The sequence below is a fragment of the Centroberyx affinis genome, unplaced genomic scaffold, assembly GCF_046629955.1.
Source record: "Centroberyx affinis isolate AG114_WGS23_722 - 3 ecotype Tasmania unplaced genomic scaffold, CSIRO-AGI_Caff_v1 ptg002364l_1, whole genome shotgun sequence".
Lineage (NCBI taxonomy): Eukaryota > Metazoa > Chordata > Actinopteri > Beryciformes > Berycidae > Centroberyx > Centroberyx affinis.
The window spans coordinates 341120-364038 of NW_027280624.1; the positions used below are offsets into that span (position 1 = coordinate 341120).

A 22919-nucleotide genomic window follows, 5' to 3' on the forward strand; every position below is an offset into this window, starting at 1 on the left:
CAAAAAGGCGGCAAAATACCGTTACGCTAAAATGACACAAATGCTCAATAAACCTTTTTAATTTTAATCAATAAGTAGTAGGTAATAATTAAATATCATTCTGCCGCCGAGCGATCGGTTAGCGCATTAATACGTAAATTAATTGCTCTAGGGTCACAGGTGTGTAAGATTATCGGTTACTTCACAGCGACCTCCACCGTGACTCCGCCAATCCGAGTTGAGAACCGGAGCTATCCGTTTTCAGTAAACTGGATCCATCCGACCGTCCAGATGGACTGAAGCCAGAGACCACGAGGAGTGGGAGGGCGACATGACTGCATGACGTCATGTTAGGAAAAAAAAAACCATCCACATAGGTTACAGTGCAGTATGGCTACAGTAGAGTAGAGTGGTGGCACTATGAAAAAGGCTTTGTTCCAAAAGCTCTCAGCCTTTTGAAAAGTGAGATGCGTGTTAGGCTGCTTTGAGAAAATGATTGCTGACATGCAAATCAAACTATAGGCTAACCGCAGCCATATAAATGACGTTATTAACTGATAATCTACATTTTTATTTCCAAAGATGTAGAGTAGTATACTCTTGTTATGGCATAAGCTATCCATTGACCTATACTATTTTATGACATTGAAAATAAGTTGCCTATTTCTGAGTTTCCTTCCCCAAAAATTATAGTATTTTATTGCTTGCCAGAATGGCAACCATCTACATGCTGATGAGTTAGTAGGATTTTCAGGAGTACTAGTTGAAATGTTCCGATTTGTTTTGTTTGTTTTCTGTAGTGATTTAGAGTACACACCAGCTGATTTCACCAATTAGTTCCTCCTCTCTAGTTGAAGTTCAGTGAAAGCAGCTGCTGTAGTGTTTGGTTGGAGTGAAAACCTGCACAGGCTACTCTCTGCCCTCCATGGCACGGTTGCCCATTCCTGCCCTACAGCAGGTTCCCAATTTGTTTCCTGTCAGGGACCTTAAGTAGTTACACATGTCTACAGAGTATAACATTTGATGACATTTTCTCCCAGGGACTCCTGTTGCCAAAGACTTTTGTTATAGCCTGTATGATTTCTGCCCAACTGTTTACGCCTATAAACCTGTGATCAGTCATTCTTATGCATTATGTAACTGTGCTTCTGGTGAATTAACTTCCTCCTCTTGCTGGGGGCCCTGGAGTCACCTCAACCCCCCTGGAGGTCCTTGAAGGTCCTTGAAGGACTTTGGAAGTCCTTGGAGGTCTATCCACTAGTCAAACGGCTGCCTGGCCCTTTAAGCGGAGAGGGAGGGGGAGCGGAGCATCTTGGCTGCGGTGTTTTTGTCTCTCTGTCAGTGAGCGCCCCTGGGCCGAGGCGGCTGAAAGGATTTCCACAGGACAGGTATGGACAGCAGATCTAATACAATAACTCTATTTATTATCTGTCTCGCTTACGTTGTATTCAATTGCATTTAACGCGCTAGTAGACGCGGTGCTTTTCCTGTGAGTGTGACTTCTTTTGTGAAGCGTCGGTCCTGCCCATTCCCCCGGTCCTCTCCGAAGTAACGGGTCCTTTATCCTCCAAAACCACACCGCCTTCAATAAGACTAATATTACATCCCGGTGTTCAATGTGATTTTGTTTCTGAACGGTCTGTTAGCACATCTACATAGCTTTGGCAGAATATTTTACTTAGGCTCATGGTTGTTCCCCCCCGTGCGTGTCTTTTTGTTCACAGCATCATCGGTAACTCACGCGCTCCGCGGTGGCGAGGAGCGCCCTTAACGAAAAAACACTATGATATTCCTACAATATTCATACAAGGGAATTAGCGCGTGTCTGATGCACTAAATTGTGAGCTAATAGTGACCTTATCGTACTTTTATTTGTATCTACTATGGTATGACGATAATATTCCTATAGAGACTGTAATGTTTGTATGGTATCGCTGTAAAATGCATTATAGGATCTCTAGTTGTTTAAGGGAGAGCTTTTGCCATTGTAAGCAATAGGCTACGCAATCACAACTTTTGCCTTACTGAAAGAGTTTTTAATGCGGGTGGGAGCCCAAGCTGCATAGCCAAATCTTTCTACCACGTCATTTTTGAATGATATAACCGGGCTATACCCATGCCTATACTTGTTTTTGTTTGAAGCATAGGCTACTTCATATAAAACTTTTCCTCGTGCCTCACAGGTGATGTGTTAAAATGATCTGGTCATTTTATTTATTTATTTTCTTCTCTTTTTTTTTTAAACTGCATTAAAAGAAAGCCCCGTGATCACCGAGACTCATGGGAGAGGGTGGGACCGTGCATTCTGCGAGTTTTCATTACTTCCAGATGTTCATCAGCTTTTCGTTGCCGCTTTCTGCCCTCAAATTTGCTTGTCTCACCGCCTGTCGCTGGTCAGTGGTCAGGCAGGGCAGAGGATATCCTCAAGATGGATGAGGCGTGATAGACCTATATGTCACCGGGATATAGACCAGGGAAAACCCACCTAAAACTCAGTTTAGCCACATTTTTAGGCTGCCATAAATCTTGTCACAGTACACACTGAATATATAAAACATTAGGGAAGATTACTCTTTTCATGAAGTACACTGATGAAGTGAATCCAGGTAAAAGCTATTATCCCTTATTGTTTTCCCTTATTAAGTCTATAACAATCACAAAGGAGATGTAGATAAAGAGAAGCAGACGAGCTGGAGAAGGATTTTTAAGCTTTGAGACAACTGAGATGTGGATTGTGCAAAAAGGGCTGCAACTTATCAGGAAAATGTCCCTAATAAAAGTAGGATCAAATAGATATAAGTTAAAAGAGAACAGGGTCTAATGCTTTTCTGAAAATCGAATTGTTTTTTGTTTATGTTGGTGGTTGTTTGTCTTATGATGATGGCTGACTGGAGGTTAGAGTTTATCCATCACTGGATGCAACAGGATGTCGATATGTGGGACAGACTGATAGTCCAGTTTAATCAGTTTAATCACTAAACACATCCGATGTTGTTTTGATGAAGGATATGCAGAACTTGACCGGGTCTGGAGGTGCAGTCTCCAGCCTGTTACCATACGATACTCTAACATACTGTTGTTGTAACATACTGGTTGTTACTAAATGAACATCCAGGGAATAGCTGAAGATCATTAGCAGCTGCATGGCCCTTAGAGGGGCCGGGCACCGTCATTCATCCATGGGTGGTTGGTAGCAGTCTATGTCTCCCAAACCTTTTTCATGTCAAGGACCCCCAAATACATAGGCATTAGCCCACAGACCCAAGACTGTGTCCCAAAGAACCCCATCTGAGATATGATCTGGTAGATTAGACTTGGTACAGAATTAGATAACTGTCTGTACTGCAATTGGAGGGAGAGAAAACAACAACAGGGGAGGAACCTGGGACCTGAGACAAAAAATCTGGTGAGTGAAATAATAGTGAAATTGAACTATTCCTCATTTTTCTGGGGACCTCCTTGAATCCACAGACCCCAGTTTGGGAACCACTGGTCAGGTTTGTGCCCAGCTGGAGTTTCCTTCAACAAGTTTCTGCCGGGCTGGAATGTGATTGTCTCATTACAGCGTTTGGACCCAGGGGTGCTGTAGTGGAATGCAGGGTTATAAACCCCATTTGCACAGTGGGCCACACGCCGGGCATTTAAATGGTTTAGCGAGTCTAATGGAATTACACCCTGAACCTGCAAGAGACTGTCTGTCACTGTCTAGGGACAGTCCATTAGGTATTTTGGACAGTCCACTGCATAACAAACTGTTCCTTGATACCATCTGTTCTGTTGAATTAATCAGTTATTATTTTCATCACTTTAAATAAGGCAACTTTATGAGTGATTTAAGGATTTGTGATGTTAACTCACCTTTTTCAGTGTAAGTGCAAGCAGTCAAGTTGTATTTCGCTCTCCCCTGTTATGCAGTTTATTTCCCCCAGTCTACTGTACACTAGTCCCATCACATCAGCCACTTACTGCTGATCCACTGGTTACTAAGCCTGCCCTCATCCCATTTAGGCTTGCCAGAAAGAAGACAAAATGCATGTTAAGTTAACTTAATTGCTCTAGAAGCAACCCAAATATTATGTCATTATTCATGTTTTCAATGCTTCTATGGTTTTGTCTAAATGGCCTACAAATATGAATGTGCACACCATCAAAGGGATGAAGATATTAAATGTCTGAGTACGTTTTTGTGACGATTAAACCAGGACGTTCTTGTTTTAGAGGTTGATTTGTTTATAAAGCAGCCAAGGGATAAACAGTCCAGTATTAGTAGCATCAGCCCTGTTTGGTCAGGACTTACAGTGAGGGTTAATACTCCTACTTAACTATATTAATGGGGCAACCAATCTAGTAATGTTTTCAGTGAGCATATGGCCTGATCTGGCTTTTAAAGTACTAAGGGCCGAAATTCATTATCTGCTTGAATAATCTGACTTGAGCTCCTTTAATATATTAATCACTCAGAAAAGCAAGATGGACTGCTCTATTTAGCAAAGCACACACATGGTGCAGTGTGCTGGTTTGTAGATGATTGCCTGGTCTCTTTGTAGTCTCTGTGTTCCCAGAGCCATTTGATCAGTGGCTCTTATTGAATCAGGAAGTTATTGATGAGATCCCTGAGAGGGACCCACTTCACTACATCAACGCTGCCGTAAGATTGCTTCCTGTGCGCCGTCCTCTCGACACCACAACACACGTTGACCTGAGCTTTTAACCCCAGCGCTGCTCTGACCGGCTCTCCGCCGTGCTGTCTGGTCTTCGTCTGCCTCCGCTCCAGACCAGAACCCTCCACTTCCTCACATCATTACAGCACTCTGCCTCTCTGGCCGTCATCATTCCTAATCCCCACCTCGAGCGCTGCACAGGAATTTTCTCCCAAATGCCTTTTTTTCTTATTCTTTGTTTCCGTGCCACTCCTGTCCCTCGGCCCCACCCTTGCTCAGTTTCCTGTCGGAGGTCAGCGCAGTGACCAATAGCAGCTGGGCTGGTGTTTACTCTGCTCCTGTTCCAGGAGTAATGTGAGCAGGCTGGCCCCTCCCTTGGCCTTACTCTAGCCAGGACCAGACTGCTCCAGCCCAGTGCCGTCTGCTCCTCCGTAACACCACCGCTCCTTAATGTACAAAACAGGCCGTTTGCAAAGGGCACAGAGCCTGGAGGGGACGTCTCGCTGGGTTCTCCTTTCACTGTCCCCAGTTTGAGGCTCAAATTAGTCGAAACCCACATGCACAACATGCTGTAATACCATGATGATATGAGATCATCTGACACGTGGTAATGTCCTCTCTGTCATGCAGTGATGTGCACAGTACAGGCTCAGTGTGTCAAGTAGCCACCATTCTGCCAGATGATAAGTAGCTGTTGTTGCTTCTACAGTCAGTTTTCTATAGCTGTTCAGGAGAGAGATTTGTAATTTATTGATTAATTATTCATTCAGGACCAGTTGGCTGAATGAAGCCATCTGTGCTGCGGAGTGTGGAGGCACAAAGAAGTCTTAGTAGATAGATGCTTGGCCACATCACACAGATCAACAAAGATTTTTCCTGTTGTGAACTTTATGTGACATTTAAAACTCTTGTCCACATGTATATTAAGGTTTTTGAGGTCTGCTGTACTGCGGAGTCCAAAACAATGAAAAAAAGAGCTTTGATTAAAAAACAATCTGCTTTTTTTAGTTACACAAAGTACCGCCTCTCATAGGGATTCTCTATTGTAGGTCTATTTTTAGTTTTGGAATGCACAAATGATGGTAATCTTCTAGGCGGAGCCATTTTAGATTATGAGGAAAGGTCTTTTGAAACCTTATTTACTCTTGGTCAGAAGCTCTTGCAATGTAATCCTTGTGATGTTCCTCCTGCTTTAACAAGAGCAGACTACATTCTGGTGTCAGGAGCAGGATTTGCAGTGATTCATTCTGGTGGAGTCCAAGTCTGAGAAGAGTCATGGTGTTCTCATTCGAGAAGTTTCCATCTAAGACTCTCAGCTGCATTTCTGTTCTCTTCCCCCCCTCCCCTTTGCAGTTTTGCCTTTCTTTTCTCACATTCCCACTCTTTCTCTCCCTCCCTCCCTCCCCTTACATACTATACTGTACTGTACTGCGCTCCCTTTGCTCACTCATTCTTACCCCCACTGCTTTTTTTTCTGTTTCGTTTACCCTCTCCTTCTCCTTGTTACTCTTTCTCCTGGGCTTGGAGGAAGTGACTGGGTTGTTTCTGGATCCTTGGGGAATAGAGGGATGGAGCTCCCTTTCCTGTAACCCTTTCTTCATCAGGCCTCAGACTATCACAACTTTCCATTTTGCCATGCCAGTTAATTGTGTATGATGAGGGCCACACGCATTGCCACGGGCTTTACAATTTGAAGCAGCGTTGAAAGCCTTTCTTTGCTAATTTGATCTTTCAAGAGGGCGCATGTTGTCGTCCGACTGTTAAAATCCTGCTACTTTTTCAGATTCATCACCACAGCAGCGCCTCAGGCTGGAGGAGACGGACAAATTAAAACAAGCTAGATCACTCTGCTTTGGTATCATTAGGGCCCTTACCTGAATAAATCAACTGAAAAGCTACAGCTGTGTCTGTTGATATGTGGGAGTCTTCAGGCCTCGGACAGTGTGTGTTGGTGTATGGGGGCGTCTGTGTGTGTTCATCTGCGCTGTGTGGGAGTTGGTGGGAGTTCATGCTAAACTATCTTCTGTAAAGTATTTGCCTTCTGCGAAACACAGGATTATACCTAAACCCTCCGCACAGCACACTGTCTTTCATCCCGACTTTGAGGGATTTTTTTTGCCTGTGACATTCCAGTTTCTACGGGCAGGTAATGATGCATTCATAATGCATGCCTCTTTCAGTATCTTACGTAATTAAGATACAGATAAAGATAGTCTGTGATTTTGGGAGCCTGCAGGCATTTCTAGACCTAGACATCAGTCACTTTAGCGCGATTCCTGCTCCTTGTATGTCCAGTCTCTGTCAGTGTGTGGATCCATAACAGAGTTTGTTTTGAGGCTCATTTTCTTGACACACTCTCTCTCTCTCTCTCTCTCTCTCTCTCTCTCGCTCTCTTTCTCTCTCTCTCTCTCACTCTCTCTCTCTGATGCCCCTCCTAGCTTTATATTAGAACCAGCTGTGGAACTAGGGGCTGAATGAATGGTTCTTTGTGATTTTGGCTGTCGTTCCAGTGTAAGGGTCTCTCTCTCTCTCTCTCTCTCTCTCTCTCTCCCCTCTCTCTCTCTCTCTCTCTCACTCACTCTCTGCATCTCTCTCTCCCCCTCCCCGCCCTCTATCCTACTGGCATGACAACCGTATGAAACAATGGACTGAACAACATCAAGTCTTGTTATGACATTATGCAAAGGTCAGTCTTCGGCTGCAAAATCCTCAGACAAAATGTCGGCCGCGGCGTCACACATTGCAGCCTGAGTCTGAGCGGTCCCAGCCAATGTATGGGAATCTGCAGACGTTATCATGCAGCTTATCTGGTGGACATACGCTCAGTAGTTACAGCACAAGCTTCAAGTTTGTGTTGCGCCAGGGAACGCAATACAAGGCTCATTCTTGTTCTGCAAATCAGACTGAGATCTAGCTTAAGTCTCTAAAGGTGAACCTTGTAGACGAGGGGTGTTCCCACAAAACTGGAGGGGTGTTGCCACTGGATTTAGAAGTGTGAGTCAGGAAGGCAAGAAAACAGAAAACATTGCTCAATGACATGGCAGGGAGGTTCCCAGCCTTGGATTGATTAGCCACACAGTCTGTGTTGTTGTGGCAGGGAGAGGAATGGGTGGGGGTGAAATCGGTTCATAGAAAGCCGAGGAAAGAAGAGGAGAGCTTGCCATGCCTGGATCTGGATTCATCTCGGCTGCACCGCAGGGAGGCCAGGGTGATTGGCGTCTCATGGGGGTGCATTGTCCACATCCGGGGTGTCAGTCAAAACCACTGGAATGTTTTTTTTCTGACTTTGCAACCTGTGTTTTTAGTCTTGCAGGAGACGGTCTTTTGTAACCTGTCATAAGTCTGTTGTTATCCTCCTGACGACACACCTAAGTTTTATTGACATTCCTTGACAACCCACTTGGCGTCTAGATCTTCCTAGTTTTGTCCTTAACTCTTTATTTCATACTTATTTCTCTATTCATGTCATCTATCTTTATGTAGGTTAAGTAGTTTGTAAGAATCACAAAACAATGCCTGCCCAAGTTCCACTTTCTCCTTTATTGTTGTTTCCCACAGGTATTGGCTGTAAGAGCGAGAGAAGAGAGACAAGGAGGGGAGAAGAGAAGCGAGAGCAAGGAGACAGGGGAGGAGAGATCCCGTCCTTGCAGCGTGAGCAGCTGGTATGAAGTGGAAAATGAATCCCTCTTTTCCTAATTCATAAACCATTCCCAACCTTGTGCGGAATAGCTATCACCAAAGGCAGAGACGTAGTAAGGCAGTGGAAAAATCCATAAAGATTTTCTCTGGGTGGTGGGAAGATATTTCTGACTGGTATTTCTGACTGAACAATACTTGGGCCTAATCCTTTGTCGTGGCAATAAAAATACAGTGAATGGAAGCAATAAGTTTGATAAACCTGGAGAGATCTGACCTTGAAATGAAATCTACCTCTCTTAAATTGCTCTTCAGGGTGGTCTCATTCCATCAAAGACACAGGAATCTACATACGTACTGTAAATTGACTCCATTTTTAATCCTCTGCGCTCAGCCGTCAAGGAGTTTGGTTGTAGCTGAGTCAACCTGAAGCTCCCTTGTGCACACGAAAACAAACTGTCAGTTTTGCAGTTGCTGCGAGGGATCAAAGAATAAGAAGCTATGATGTAGCCGTTCTTGTGACATCTTACAGGAACATAGCAGAGACGTGTAATTTGTGCTGGATGACCTGCAACCCCCCCCCCCCCCCCATTCCCCCAGGGGTGTCTTAATCTTAATGGTGTTAGAGATGTGAGGGGGGGCAGGCAATGTTAACTTCCGTTAGTATGGAATGCAGCTGTGGGATGGTGGGGGGATCTGGGGCATTTGTCCTGGATGAAGCTGGCTAGAGAAGTGCAGTGTGTGTGTGTGTGTGTGTGTGTCTGTGTGTGTGTGTGTGTGTGTGTGTGTAGGTGTGGGGGGCAGGGGGGGTTGTTCCTTGGAAGAATGGTAGTCTGGTGCTGGGGAAGGGAGCACACTGGTTTCTGTTCACTGTCATCTCAAAGGAACTCTGTTTGAGAGCCCAGTGAGAGAGGGAGGAAGGTCGGCAACCCACCCCTCCCCATCCCCCACCCCACCCAGACGTGCACACACACACACACACACTCACACACTCACACATAGGGGAGTGCGCACACACATGCAAACACATCTGAAACACCCAATGAGGCACTGTTGCAGAGGCAGATGCGGAGGTTTGGCGTGGGCGTTGGAAGGGGTGATCCGGGCGAGGGGGAGAAACGGCACTAGGCGAAGCATTAAAGAGAGAGAGCTGAGAAAACACTGAGAAATTGGAAAAAGTGGAGAGTGTGTGTGTTTACGTTTGATTTGAAGAGGAAAAGAGGGAGTGACACTTGACAAAATGGAGAGCTTGGGCGAGGTGCAAAGAGAGAAAGAGAATGGACAATGTTGGCCATCATGTCTAAGGGCTGGGATGTTTGGTTACACTGTGTGAGCTAAAACTGCAGACTCTAATTATATCTCATCAACTGTCCCCTGTCAGCCCTGTCCTCCACCCTGCTGTACACATACTCTCTCTCTCTCTCACTCACTCTCTCTCCCTCACTTTCTCTCTCACACACACATCATGCTCTCTCTCTCTGTCACTCCCTTTCTGTCTGTCCTCCTCTCACTTTCCCACACATGCACTCATAACCACACCACACTGTACAACCCGCTTCACATTATCAATCTAAGACACACATTCCATAGATAGAGACGGACACACACGGGAAGTATTTATACACCTACCAGAGATACGCATGATGAATACTCTATAAACGACAAATCTCCTGTGTTTTACATTCATGTGAGTCGCTCTGAAAATACACATCTGGGGCATAAATTCCTCAAATGTGGGATAAAATATATTTAGCTGTTGGTGCCACATCTAATCAAATTTAACATCCAATGCAATCACTTCATAGTAGTTAGATTTGAACATTTTTCACAGAGTAGTTTTAATCCTCTCACTGCTTACGTCCTCCTGTGTGCATGCACATATCCCCGTGTCTGAGAGTGTGTGTGGCGGTGTTGGTATGAGAGGGTGACGAAGGGGCGCAGATAAGGAGAATCATACCGAGACATTAAACTGACTACAGGACTTCAAAAATACCGAGTCAATTCAGTCAGTGTTTCCAAGTGCCCTACTTTCCACAAACGAGCAGGCACTGACTAGGGTCACAAGATAGCGAGAGAAAAAGAGAGGGAGAGAGAGGGAGTGACAGAGAGAGAGAGAGAGAGAGAGAGAGAGAGGGAGAGACAGAGAGAGGGAGAGAGAGGGAGTGACAGAAAGAGGGAGAGAAAAAGAGGGAGAGAGGGAGAGACAGAGAGAGAGAGACAGAGAGAGGGAGAGACAGAGAGAGAGACACAGAGAGGGAGAGACAGAGAGAGAGAGAGGGAGAGACAGAAAGACAGAGGGGGAGAGAGAGAGAGGGAAGGACTGAGAGAAGAGAGACTCAGTTCTTGCTGATGGAACAGAAAACTGGGCTTGAACTGAAGCGAACCCGAGAATGCCCTAAAAACAAAGTGGAGGATTTGAAGTCCAAACTTTTGATCTTTAAAGTCTCAACAATATAATGATGCTCAAACGGCTAATGCTGGGGATGGCTTAAACATTACATCCTCGGTTCCCACAAACCATTGACCTAGAAAGTTAATCTTTTGCAGCGAGACACACAGACTCAGAGGCATGGCATTGTGGGCTCTGCATCGTCGTCGGCCGTGTGGTTCTCTCTGCGGGAGGAACAGACACAATGTTTTGTTTATACAAAGTCAAAATGCTTAACTTGTGGTATGAATTATGTATTGAAGTTGTTAGTGCACATCACCATGCTGCTGGTGTGTTCAAGTAATGAGTGGTGAAGGGGGAAGACAGTGACCAACTGAAACCTCCTGATTGTCAGCTGACGTTGAGAGTGGGAGTAAGAAGATGGAGTCAGAAAACATAAAGAGAGGACAAAGAGCGAGGAAGCAGAGAGGGAAGATGTAGAGAAAGTGTGGGAGAGAAAGGGGAGAGAGTGTCTGTAAACCCTAAATTGAGAGGCGAGGTTAGCGTGCACAAATGATTCCTAATAAGGTTGTAACTGGCAGTCTCAAAGCTCTGTCCTGGAATAAGCTGCCAGGAAACTTTCCCCTGTAACTCCTCTTCTCTGAATACTAAGAACAGAAACAAACACATAATCGTCTGTGGCCACCACGCTCACACAAATGAACGGATAGAGAAAGACAGGGAAGCGGCAGCGCTAACTGGTAAAAGATACATTTAAACTATTTCTGACCATCATACAAGAAGAATAATGCTGACACAAGAAACATAAATTCATCACTGGAATACCTGCCATATGTAGCGGTGGACATACTATCATCATGTAGGCAGTTTATACAAGATGTCCAGTTTGTCTGGGATACAGAATCTTTTTACTTGGCATACATTTTATTGGCATCACCTTTTGTTTTCTTTTGTGTGGCTTGAAATGCTTTCCTAGTTTTATTTTTACTGTCTGCGTATATTTGTTAATAAATTCAACATGTATCTGTCTTTCCCCAGGTGAGAATTAGTGGGTGATTGTGTCATTTGCAGCCACAGGCTCATTATGGCTCAGGTGCTGCATATGGACCCCAGCTTCCCAGGTGCAGACCGTATTTATTCCTTTTAATTCTTAATAATACTCAACATAATACTGAAATCATGGTAACAAAGATATGGTTACAGCCCCTAATTTTGTTAGGATTTAACCTGTAAGATGACAAAGTAATTTCTGAGTTGTAATATCCTAATACTTGAAAGGTCAGGCTGTAATGTCCTGCACCATTCCAGTCAACTTTGTTTGTGCCTAATTTGGAGATACTTTCAGAGTGCATACGTAAACACACAGTAGCCCAGAGATAATGCTATTTTCTGAAGTCTGAGCCCAAGATTAGACACAGATTTCCATTTGTTTAAACTTGATTTCCTTCCCCCTCAGGGAAGCTCAACCCGCCTGCTCCCCCTTCCCTGCACGGCAAGGAACAGGAAGCGCCCTACTCAGTGGAGACCCCCTATGGCTACCGTCTGGACCTCGACTTCCTCAAATATGTTAACGACATAGAGAAGGGAAACACCATCAAGAAAGTGCCCATCCAGCGCAGGGCACGCTATGGCTCCCTGCCCCGTGGCTATGGCTACACCGGCTCCTGGTGGACCTCCACAGAGTCTCTGTGTTCCAACGCCAGCATGGACAGCCGGCACTCCTCCTTCTCCTACTGCGCCCCAGGCTACCACACCTCACAGAGGCCCAGCTTCAGCACTGCCCGAGTGGAGAAGACCCTGCTGGATGCACGCAGGAAGCTGGAGGAAGAGAAAGAGGGCCGGAGATTCTCCAACCTGGGCAGCATGCACAGCAGCATGGCAGGCTCCAACACCTCCATCAGCAGCGCACACAGCTTCAACCGGGCCCAGGGTGGAGGGGGCTCCTTCACCCCCATGAGTTCTGGCCTGTCCACCCCGGTGTCCCCCACTCCAGCCCACCTGCAGCATGTCAGGGAGCAGATGGCAGTGGCTCTCAGGAAGATCAGGGAGCTAGAGGAGCAGGTGAAGACCATTCCTGTGCTCCAGGTCAAGATCTCCGTGCTGCAGGAGGAAAAACGGCAGCTCAGCGTCCAGCTGAAGAGCCAGAAGTTCCTGGGCCACACACTGGGTTTCAGCCGAGGCCGTCCCCGAGGAGAGCTCTACATTGACATCCCTGAGGAAGAAGCGAGCGCCGGGGCCAAGGGCACCGATAAACCAGCAGGGTCACTGTCACCCACCACCCCTGATGGCTCCAAGCAAGACTCAGGGTGTGAGATTGAGGACACGGTGATTGTGGGTGGTGCGCGGCCAGGCGCAAAGAGAGAAGTGCGCACCATCGGAGTGGGACCAGAGGACGAAAGGGGCAGTCGTCAGGTGGGAGTGGGGGTTCGGGAGCAGGAACTGGGGCTGCTGCCAGAGACAGAGGCCTTGAGGAGTCAAGTGGGTCAGCTTGAGGGCCAGTTGAAGAGGACACTGCAGGAGCTGCAGGCTGCACAGCAGCAGGTAGAGGCAGCCCAGAGGGAGAGGCAGGCTCAGGCCCCGAAGGCAGAGCACCCAGTCATGGCCACCAGCGTGGGCTGGCAGGAGCCACAGGGCCACAGCCTGCAGACATTGGTCAGCTTCACCCAGCAGCCCCAACAGAGGGAACAGAGAACTGTGGGAATCCAGGTGTACACGCTGGAGCAGCCTACTATGGTGGAGGTGGGCACACTGCTCCGAGCAGAGAGCTACAGCTCCCCCTCCCTTCAGCCAGCTGGTGTAATCCTGGAGGGCTACAACAGAGGACAAGCTGAAGCTCCGGGGTCAGAAGGTAGGGCATCAGCCAGGACTCATATGAGTTTGTGTTACAACTTCTTATGAAATATATTTGATAAAGTAGGTTATTTTTAATCAATTGTGTCAAATGCATGCATCAAATGCATGCTCTGTTAAAGACTTCAATCAATCGTGTTGTCCTCATCATCTGCTTCTGTCCTCCAGACGCTCCAGTTGAGTTGCCGATTGCAATCAGCTCCAAGCAAGTACGAGATGTCCTAAAGAGTGAGGTGTCCACTTCAGTACCTGTAGCTTGTCCTGCCATTGCCATGGGCACTGGTGATCAGATTGGCTCATTGCATTTGAAAGAAGGGGACACAAACCAGCACACAGACATAGAAGCCATCCAATCTCAAGAGGGCTTATCTAAGCCAGGTAACTGGACCAATTCTCCATCTCTATCCATTTGAAACTTTATATATCATATTAATCATACAAAATGTTCCTACATTTATATGATAACTTGTATCACTCTCTAGCCTCAGCCTCTCCCCAGTCCTCTCTGAGGTCCATTATGAAGCGGAAAGCAGAGGGTGAACCTGGCTCTCCCTCCACCAAGAAAAACCTACAGTTCATTGGAGTCAACGGAGGGTAAGTAGCAGTCATTACAGTCTGGAGGTATCTCAATGTATGAATGTGTGATAAACAATTTTCTACAAAGATATTTTTGAGTGAAATGTTTTGTATGTATGAAATTTATATTACTTAAAGGAGAATACCACTCAATTTGATGAAGAACTCCATATGTTATTACACAGGACAGACCCACCTATTCCTGACGACTAACAGCGCTGCCACAAAGCTAGAAACAAAAAAGCAATGGAAGACAGTAGTGAATATTCACTCATACAGACCAATCTATGCAAGGGTGTATGGCCAACATTATTAAGTTGAAATGCAGTGGTATTCCCCACTAATGTGAAATGTTAAACGGTGTATGTCACAAAGACTGTTGGGGCTGTTTGACAGGGAAACATGTTCTTGTCTTGCAGCTATGAGTCCACATCATCAGAGGACAGCAGCAGTGAGAGCTCTGATGAGGAGAGTGACTCCAGTGAATATCATGAAGCCAGAGAAAAACTACCAGAGCCTACAGTCCAGCACCAGCAAATAACAGCTACCCCAGACGAGGCTTCCCAGCCCCAAGAGACCAACAACACACCTCAGCCGACTGCTGTCAAACTACCAGCCGCCATTCCTGACCCTCAGCAGAGTCCCAGCCAGCCCGCAACCGCAGACACCAGACTGCAACATGAAGCCACCCAGTCACCAGCCACGGACACTGCGGTGCAAAAATGTGCCTCTCAGCCACCAGCCTCTGACCCCGCCCTCACTTCCCCACCTCCAGCAAACGATTCTGCCCCTTCAGAGACTATCAACCAATCATCAGAAAAAAACACAATCACCCAGGAGAGTACCTCCACATCATCTAGCACTGAATCCACTCCTGAACAAAGCTCTATAAAGTCCTCAGTTACTTGTTCCACACAGCTGTGCTCCACTCAAACTACAACCACTGAGATTACCAAGCAGCAATATACCATCCAGTCAGAAACAACTGTCCTCACTCTTCAGCATGGAGCCTGCCCATCAGAACAAATCTCCCAGCAGACGATGATGCAGTCGTCTTCCTCAAAGCCAGCAGCTGAAAGCAGCCCAAACGACGCTGCAGCAGCATCAGCCAAACAACAAATCAGGTAAATGCACACACTCAACAACACGCTCAACAATTAGTGTTTTACAGACATAAATGGCATCAGATACTGTCAAGCTTGTGTATGTGCATCCATGACTGTTGTTGTATTGTGTTTATTCATGTTTGTCCCAGACTGGAACTGAGCGACAGCCTGATGTCAGCGCTTCACGCCCTGCAGAAAGCCCTGGGGGAACCCAACGCCTTCAGCCAACAAGGAGCGGTACGTCAGCAATCACACTGACAGAAGCAAGAAACAAAGCTCCTCACAAACTGATTCATCCTCACTTTTAAGTTTAGTATGGCAGCGTAGCATTGTTAAGTATCCTCCTTGCAGGCTAACACTCTGATGCGCATCCCACTGTCAAACCTCCAGTCTGATCACTGCCTTGAGCTGTCTTGCCCATCTGTCTGAACAGTCTTCTTGTAGATAAAGGACTATGTCAAAGACTGGGCATTTCCCCAACAGTCTACTGAGTGTGTATGTGTCTCTAATCCTCCCTCTGCTGTGTATGATCTCCTCAGAGGACAGCCTACACCACAGTGCTGCAGGAGTGGCTGCGTGTGTCCTGTCACAAGGCGGCAGACACGGCTGTCGTCAGGGCCTACATGGACACCTTCGCCTCAGTCTCCCCGCAGCTGCTGGAGTTTGTGATCAACATGGCCGACGGCAACGGGAACACAGCGCTGCACTACACCGTTTCCCACTCCAACTTCCCCGTGGTGAAACTGCTGCTGGACACCGGTGAGCCGCAATTTGCGATGGATTTGTAAAATTGTTTTATTTATGATGTTTCCTATTCTACGTTATCATGTGCCATGTTCAGTCATTAGGTCTGAGTGTGACACAGCCTCAAAACCCTCCCATCTCCAACATGTCAGACATCCCTGTCATATTGTTTGTGCTGTTGGTGTATTATCTGCCACAATGATTGCCCTATTTACCTGACAGGCCTGTGTAACGCTGACAAGCAGAACAAGGCAGGCTACACAGCCATCATGCTGACAGCTCTGGCTGCCTTCCACTCTGACAGTGACCTTCACACCGTCCTGCAGCTGCTGCGCACAGGGGACGTCAACGCCAAGGCCAGCCAGGTATGCCCTCTGCTGGTCTGCAGGCCTTCCTGCACCTCCACACTCAACCAAAATCAAGTCATAACTGAACAGCAGAGAGGAAAAAGGCTGGAGTTTTGCCTGAATTTGCAAGACTAGAAATAGTACTAAGTGTGCAGTCATTGGAAATGTTGCTGGGAAAAAAATCATAATCATCATAAACCAAGAAAATCTTCTTCCATATTAAGTATTAAGTGTAGTGTACAGTGGCATGTCAATAATGACATTCAGTTTCACATTTTGGCCAGAGAGTATTCATCAGAAATGTAATAAATTATTATATTATAGGAGAATATTATAATATTATAATAAAGACACTGAGGAACCTCTAAGTGTCCTCGTTCCTCATCATGGATTGAAGGCTCAGTCATGACTGTGGCCTATAAACACTGGGGGTAATTGACAGTCAAAAGAGGCCTCTGCTGAGTTTATGTTGACACTGACAGAATGAATCCTAAACATGTTTTTGTTTTTTTATCTGTTTGCAACCACACCACAACATCTGGGTGACCTACTACTAAAGAAAGAAGCCAAACCACATCCAGCTGGCTGTGTTTTGTTACCAGATACAGCTCTACAGCACAACACGCCAAATGAGTCATAAATGAGTGAAGAACTGGTTTATCGCTCAGTGATCTCAACATGATTCATGCTTTTCCATAAGCTACCAAATGTATTCTACAGGGTAGGCCTAACCAAATGCAATATTCATGTGGCTGATTACAAACTTAAACCTGGCTCTCAAGACAACCACATTCAAATGTGGATACTGTGACCACTGCAGTATTTCAAACAAATCATTTTATGATCTCTCCATGAAGCAAACTTTCCAAATCAGATACTTTAAGTGACATTTGCCCTGTACATATTGAATGCCCTTGTGAGTCCATAATGTGCGTCATATGCAAAGTGTACATTAAAGGACAGACCTGCAGGTGTATACTATATGTACAGCCAACACTATTCCATGGCTGCACACCAAAAATCATTTATATTACTTCATTACATTGCTTTCCTTACCTTGTCTTGATGATGATGTAGATGATGTAGATGATGTATAGCATCTAATTCTTTTCATTGGCTTTTGGTTTTTCAGTCTGAACGACACTGACCCAGTTCTGATCTTGTGTTTTATGTTTGGAGTGGTTTTACATAGATTTTGACTTTGTGTGTGTGTGTGTGTGTGTTTGTGTGCGTGCGTGCGTGTGTGTGTGTGTGTGTAGGCTGGCCAGACAGCGCTGATGCTAGCAGTCAGCCATGGGCGAGGGGACATGGTGCGAGCGCTGCTGTCCTGTGGAGCGCAGGTCAACATCCGTGATGACGACGGCTCCACGGCGCTCATGTGTGCGTGCGAACACGGACACGTGGACATCGTGCGCCAGCTGTTGTCTGTGCCGGGCTGCGATGCCACTCTCACCGATAACGTGAGCAAACCAGTTCCCTTCCTTACTCCTTTCTCAGTCTGTTGTTTTCTGATGAATCCTCCCATGAACCCCTGCAGGCCCTCATCCTCTCGTTATCTGTGTTTCAGGACGGCAGCTCGGCGCTGTCCATCGCCCTGGAGGCCAGCCAGAACGACATCGCTGTGCTTCTCTATGCTCACCTCAACTTTGCTAAGCCTCCTTCCCCTGTGAGTGCTTTCATACAATGCTAACCCACACATACTGTACATCTGTATTGCTGTCACAAAACACATACACAGACAGGATTGTACCATGGGGGCACGGGTCATTCTGGGAAATGTAGGAAATCCCTAACTGAAGCAGAAGTAGGCGAGGCAGGTCGAGAGAAAGTGGGTTCACCAAAACATAAATTATAACACTTCATCACAAAATAACTCTGGGAATGCTTTGAACTTCACAGATTGATGATAACACTGATGACAGAGTAAGAGTGTCAGAGGGTAGAGTTTTTTCTTTGACTATTAACCTTCACACGTTAACTATACATTTTCACACGACTCCCACAATCCTCTTCTCATATTTAGAAAGCGCTAGACAGAATCTCTACTTTTTCTGACTCCAAATCAAGTGAACACAAACATACACACATGCACATGCAAATGCCACAAAATGGTGTGAACTATAACAACCTTTGTGTTTTTTTTTTACTTTGTCAAGGTTTCACCAAAGTCTCCTCTCTTGGGTTCCTCTCCTCCCACTGGTGAAACAAAGTGAAGCACACTGGCCCATCCACAACAACTGTTCATATTTCAGTGTATTGTTTCATCTGTGTAATTGAGAGATACAAGGACTGTGTGTGTGTGTGTGTGTGTGTGTGTGTGTGTGTGTACATGTGTGTGAGTGAGTGTGTGTCTGTTGTCACCCTCCATAATTCACATACAGTATATGTGCAGATAATGGCATGACAGTTAGCACTTGGCACCGTTGTAATTCACTGCCTTTTGTATACAGTGTTCTGTTTTGAAATACATGCATTCTGGTGTGGTACAGACAGAAAGGCTGAACATCTAGAATGGTTGTATAGACGTCAGTTCAGTCTAGCAATAATCCAGTTTTTTCAGTACTGTTTCAACTCAATTGTGTTCACTAAACTACATTATACAGTTCATTATTACACACTTGCTTTTCTCCCATATGGATCTTTTACAAGTTTCTTTTTAAAGCAATATATTTTCAGTGTAACACGTACAATTACTGAGACACAGTAGAAGTATTTTGTGTGTCGCCATCACAATCATTTATGGAATAACAAAAGCCACCCCCCTTCTCGCAGATAAGTGTCCTTGATCAAACCGCATCAATTAGCTGATTGGTGCTACAAAAAATTCATACAGACAACACCTCTTCTTAAACAATATATCAAGATTTATACACAAGATTTATTTACTCTAGAATATTTTTGATAGTGTCTTTTTATTCTAATTGAATTCAGGATTTCCAGGGATCATGATTTTATTTCCCAGACTTATCACAGCTTTTTAACCAGAGGACACTAATCTTCTCTTCTTTGCTGTTTTTTTTTTTATGTCAGTGAGGTCACACTATTTCCCGTGTCGACCACATTTCCCGAGATAAACCCAAAGATGTTTCACTCACAGCAGCTCTATAACACTGTATCTTGCGGTCATCATATCAGTGTGCGGCCTGGCATCAGCTCGGTAGCAGAGAGAGGTTTTGTAATGAACTGTCGAGGTTATTCTCTGAACGTTATGGTACTACAGTCTTTGTATTTTTATAGGTGAAGGTATTCTGGATGGTTGTAAGGAAAGAGTGGAGTCCTGATTGAAAGCACTGTGGTGAAGCCACCTCTTCAGGGGTCGTCCTGTTCAGATTTGTATGGCAACCAGAAAGTGACTGACTGGAGTCTCTGAAGGATGTACCGTGTAAGATAAGAATATCAAAATAATATATGTCATTATTAGAAGCTAGTAGTTATGCCTAGAATCAGATTCCTTGGGGAAAAAAAGTGTATTGATGTCAAAATTTCTATTACTTTTTAAAGATTTTTTTCCACACTTTTCATATCCACTTTTAAGCAACAGAATTTTTTATAAACTTTCCTTTTTTTTTTATTTAACTATCTCTCTCTTTTTATACATTTAAACTTGTCCGTTCACAACTACTTTATGTAATCGCACAGGTCTTCGGTTTATCTTTTATGAAGGTTTATGTAAAATCCTAGATTGTGTTTCTCCTGTTTTGGTTTATGCATTTTGGAGGAAAAAAAATAAATAAATGTGGACCACACTGTTTCTACTGGATTCCATCTCTTTGATTTGTGTGTGTGTGTGTGTGTGTGTGTGTGTGTGTGTGTATGTGTGTGTGTGTTTGTGTAGGTCCCCATCAGAGATGTAACAAGGTAAAACCACCTTAACTCAGTTCACCCACCTGTTTAGACTGACATAATCTTTAACACATAAAGTCATAATGTAGCCTATACATAATAGTAAGTTGTATTACATAAACTGATGTAAATTATGTGAAGATAGGGTCTCTTGAGGGAAAAGAATAGATTACAACTTTTGATTTTTGATAATATTGGTGGTTATTTGCCTAATGATGTTCACAAACTGCAGGTCATAGTTTACCCATCTTTTCATTTACCACTTCATCACTGGTTTCCATAGTATTAATGTTAGGGAGGTAGTGGACGTGTACATGTCCACTAGAGGGCGCTCTAACCCAATAATTTCAGCTCAAATATGCGTTTACATCAGGGTAGACCAACAGCGAGCAGTGTTCACCAACTCGAGGCTTTATCATTTCACAGTTACCGTCATATATTCTGCAGCAGCCATTCCCCTTACTCACATCACTCTATGTTTATCTAACATTTTATCCACAGTTTTATAATAAATTATTTTTTTCTTTTATGCCCCCCAATGAGAAATCACTTTAATACCCCTGTAGTAATCCTATAGGGATCTTTAGTGTGTCTGTGGTACTCAATAGTGAGTTTATACTGACCATATTGTACAATATGTTATTTGTTTTATGTCATATGATATCAAGATAGCCCTATTATTCCTATAATAATCCTGCAAAAAATATCTTACTATACGTTTTCCTCACAAGAGGTGTAAAATGAAAGCAAAAACTAGTTTAAAAACTCATCTCCTTATACCAAGAGTGACAAATATAAAATAAAATAAATAAAAATTAGCAATGATATAAAACCGTAAAACTGGTAGTTAAAAAAGCCTAAAAGTTACAGAAAAGTGCAGAAAATTCAGTTGACCTAGGCTATATTGAAAAACATATAGGCCTATCCGAGGATATGGCTTATTAGTATGTGTAGTCCATAACCAAGGAGAAAACAGAGAAATGCGCAAAAACTGGCAAATAATCCCTGTGGTCAGTTTCAGTCCCCGCCGTTAAACGGTTGTAAAATACCCTAAAAAACACACATCGGTGACCGTTTTATGTAAGAAACGAGCGTGCATTGTAGGAAAATGCATCCTCATATTATCAGAGTTGAACGTGCGCTTGATCATGACTCTAAATGTTGTGTAGCCTATCTGAACAGAGAAAACTGGGCTTGGTGGCTAAACCAGAGCCAAGAACATGACAGCTCAATGTCCACCTCCTGCACTAATATTCATGATTGTTGTGATTTGGGATTACAGCAATAGCTGAATCAATCAATGACTCAAGAATCAATCCATTGGTGGCCAGTGTGTTGCTGCTGTCTTTTTTGGAACACTTGATCGCGGTGGCACTAAATTCAATTTTTGCGCACATTACTGTTTTTCACATTATGCAAATTAGAAAAAATCCATCATGGCGGACTTTTATGGTAGCCTACAAGAGGCCTTTTTGCAGAGCACAGTCAGCTGGACTTGTGTGTCAAATTTCAAGTCAATCGGACTCACGGTGTGAGGGGCGTGGCCTTTCCAAAATTGCATTTTTGGGCCTTAATTACAGCGCCACCATCTGGCCGATTGGGCTCATATTTCTTGGGAAGCATTTGCACATCATTTCCAGTTATCGGGCCAAGTTTCACGGTTTTCGCTCATTCCAGCTCATGGCAATTTGAGCCGCGGCGGAAGACAACTAATAAATATTGCCGCAAGCGGCAATTCGATGGTTCAAACCTTTGTGCGCTCAACAGAAGGAAGCAGCTCAATCGGCCAAAATTAAAGGCGCAAGCAGCAACCCAGCAAGCAATTTTGCATTTAAAAGCCGTCTATACGTAGACCTGACGTCTAGGCTAAAACACGGCTACATTTGGGCTGTCAGTGAAAGTTTAGTAGACGTCTAACCATAGCCCAAGTATAGCCTAGCCATCAATTGGACAGCTATTGAACGACTACATATATACGTCTGATAGACAAAATAGCAAGACCAATCTCGCGTTTAAAAGACGTCTAATAGGCGTCTATACGTAGACCTGACGTCTAGGCTAAAACATGGTTAAATATGGGCTGTCAGTGAAAGTTTAGTAGACGTCCAACCATAGCCCAAGTATATAGCCATCAATTAGACGGCTATTGAACAACTACATATATAAGTCTAACAGACAACAAAATGATGGCTAAAGGATTATTTTTACTAAAATATAACATGTTCTTACAATAAATGTCAATCCATCCAACAAACAACAACAAACAAGATAAATATATAAAGAATTTATTACAAAAATTACATACAGGAACATTTTAAACAACATATTAAAACATGATAAATATATAAGTAATTTATTACAAAAACTACAATCATGGAACATTTTAAACAACAACACAACTGCTAACCGCTAAGGCGAATGCTAACGCTAACAGGCACGTTTTGAACGGGCACTGCACTAGTTTTAGGAAATACAGAAACAGATGCAACTTGAACTCACATCGTCTGCTGCTGTGAAATGTGCATGAATATTGTGCCAGCACATGTGCTTTCTAGGTAGCATGTTAAGCTAACCACACTATGGCTTACTCATTGCTAACCGCTAAAAATGGCACGGTTCCTGCACATGATAACAAATAATGTAGATACATATTGAACACATGACAAGACAAAACACAGCGACTTACAAGATAAACCAAATAAGCCGTAAACGTGGCGTGAACTGCTCAGTTCTGCTCTGCCTCTGACTGCTTCTTCCACCGGGCGGAGCATTACGCCTCCCAACTGTC

General features: G+C 44.5%; 1 protein-coding gene across 1 annotated transcript; it reads left to right on the forward strand.

Moving 5' to 3' along the window:
- The first annotated feature begins 1337 nt into the window (after nt 1-1337).
- Nucleotides 1338-20024, forward strand: kank2 (KN motif and ankyrin repeat domains 2). The gene is made up of 13 exons (XM_071533420.1): nt 1338-1367; nt 8199-8302; nt 11704-11786; nt 12122-13513; nt 13684-13893; nt 13998-14109; nt 14511-15215; nt 15347-15434; nt 15737-15956; nt 16164-16306; nt 17548-17748; nt 17856-17954; nt 18445-20024. The coding sequence occupies exons 3-13, from the start codon at nt 11750-11752 to the stop codon at nt 18499-18501; spliced, it is 3264 nt and encodes a 1087-aa protein (XP_071389521.1). The 5' UTR covers nt 1338-1367; nt 8199-8302; nt 11704-11749; the 3' UTR covers nt 18502-20024.
- Nucleotides 20025-22919: the final 2895 nt, after the last annotated feature.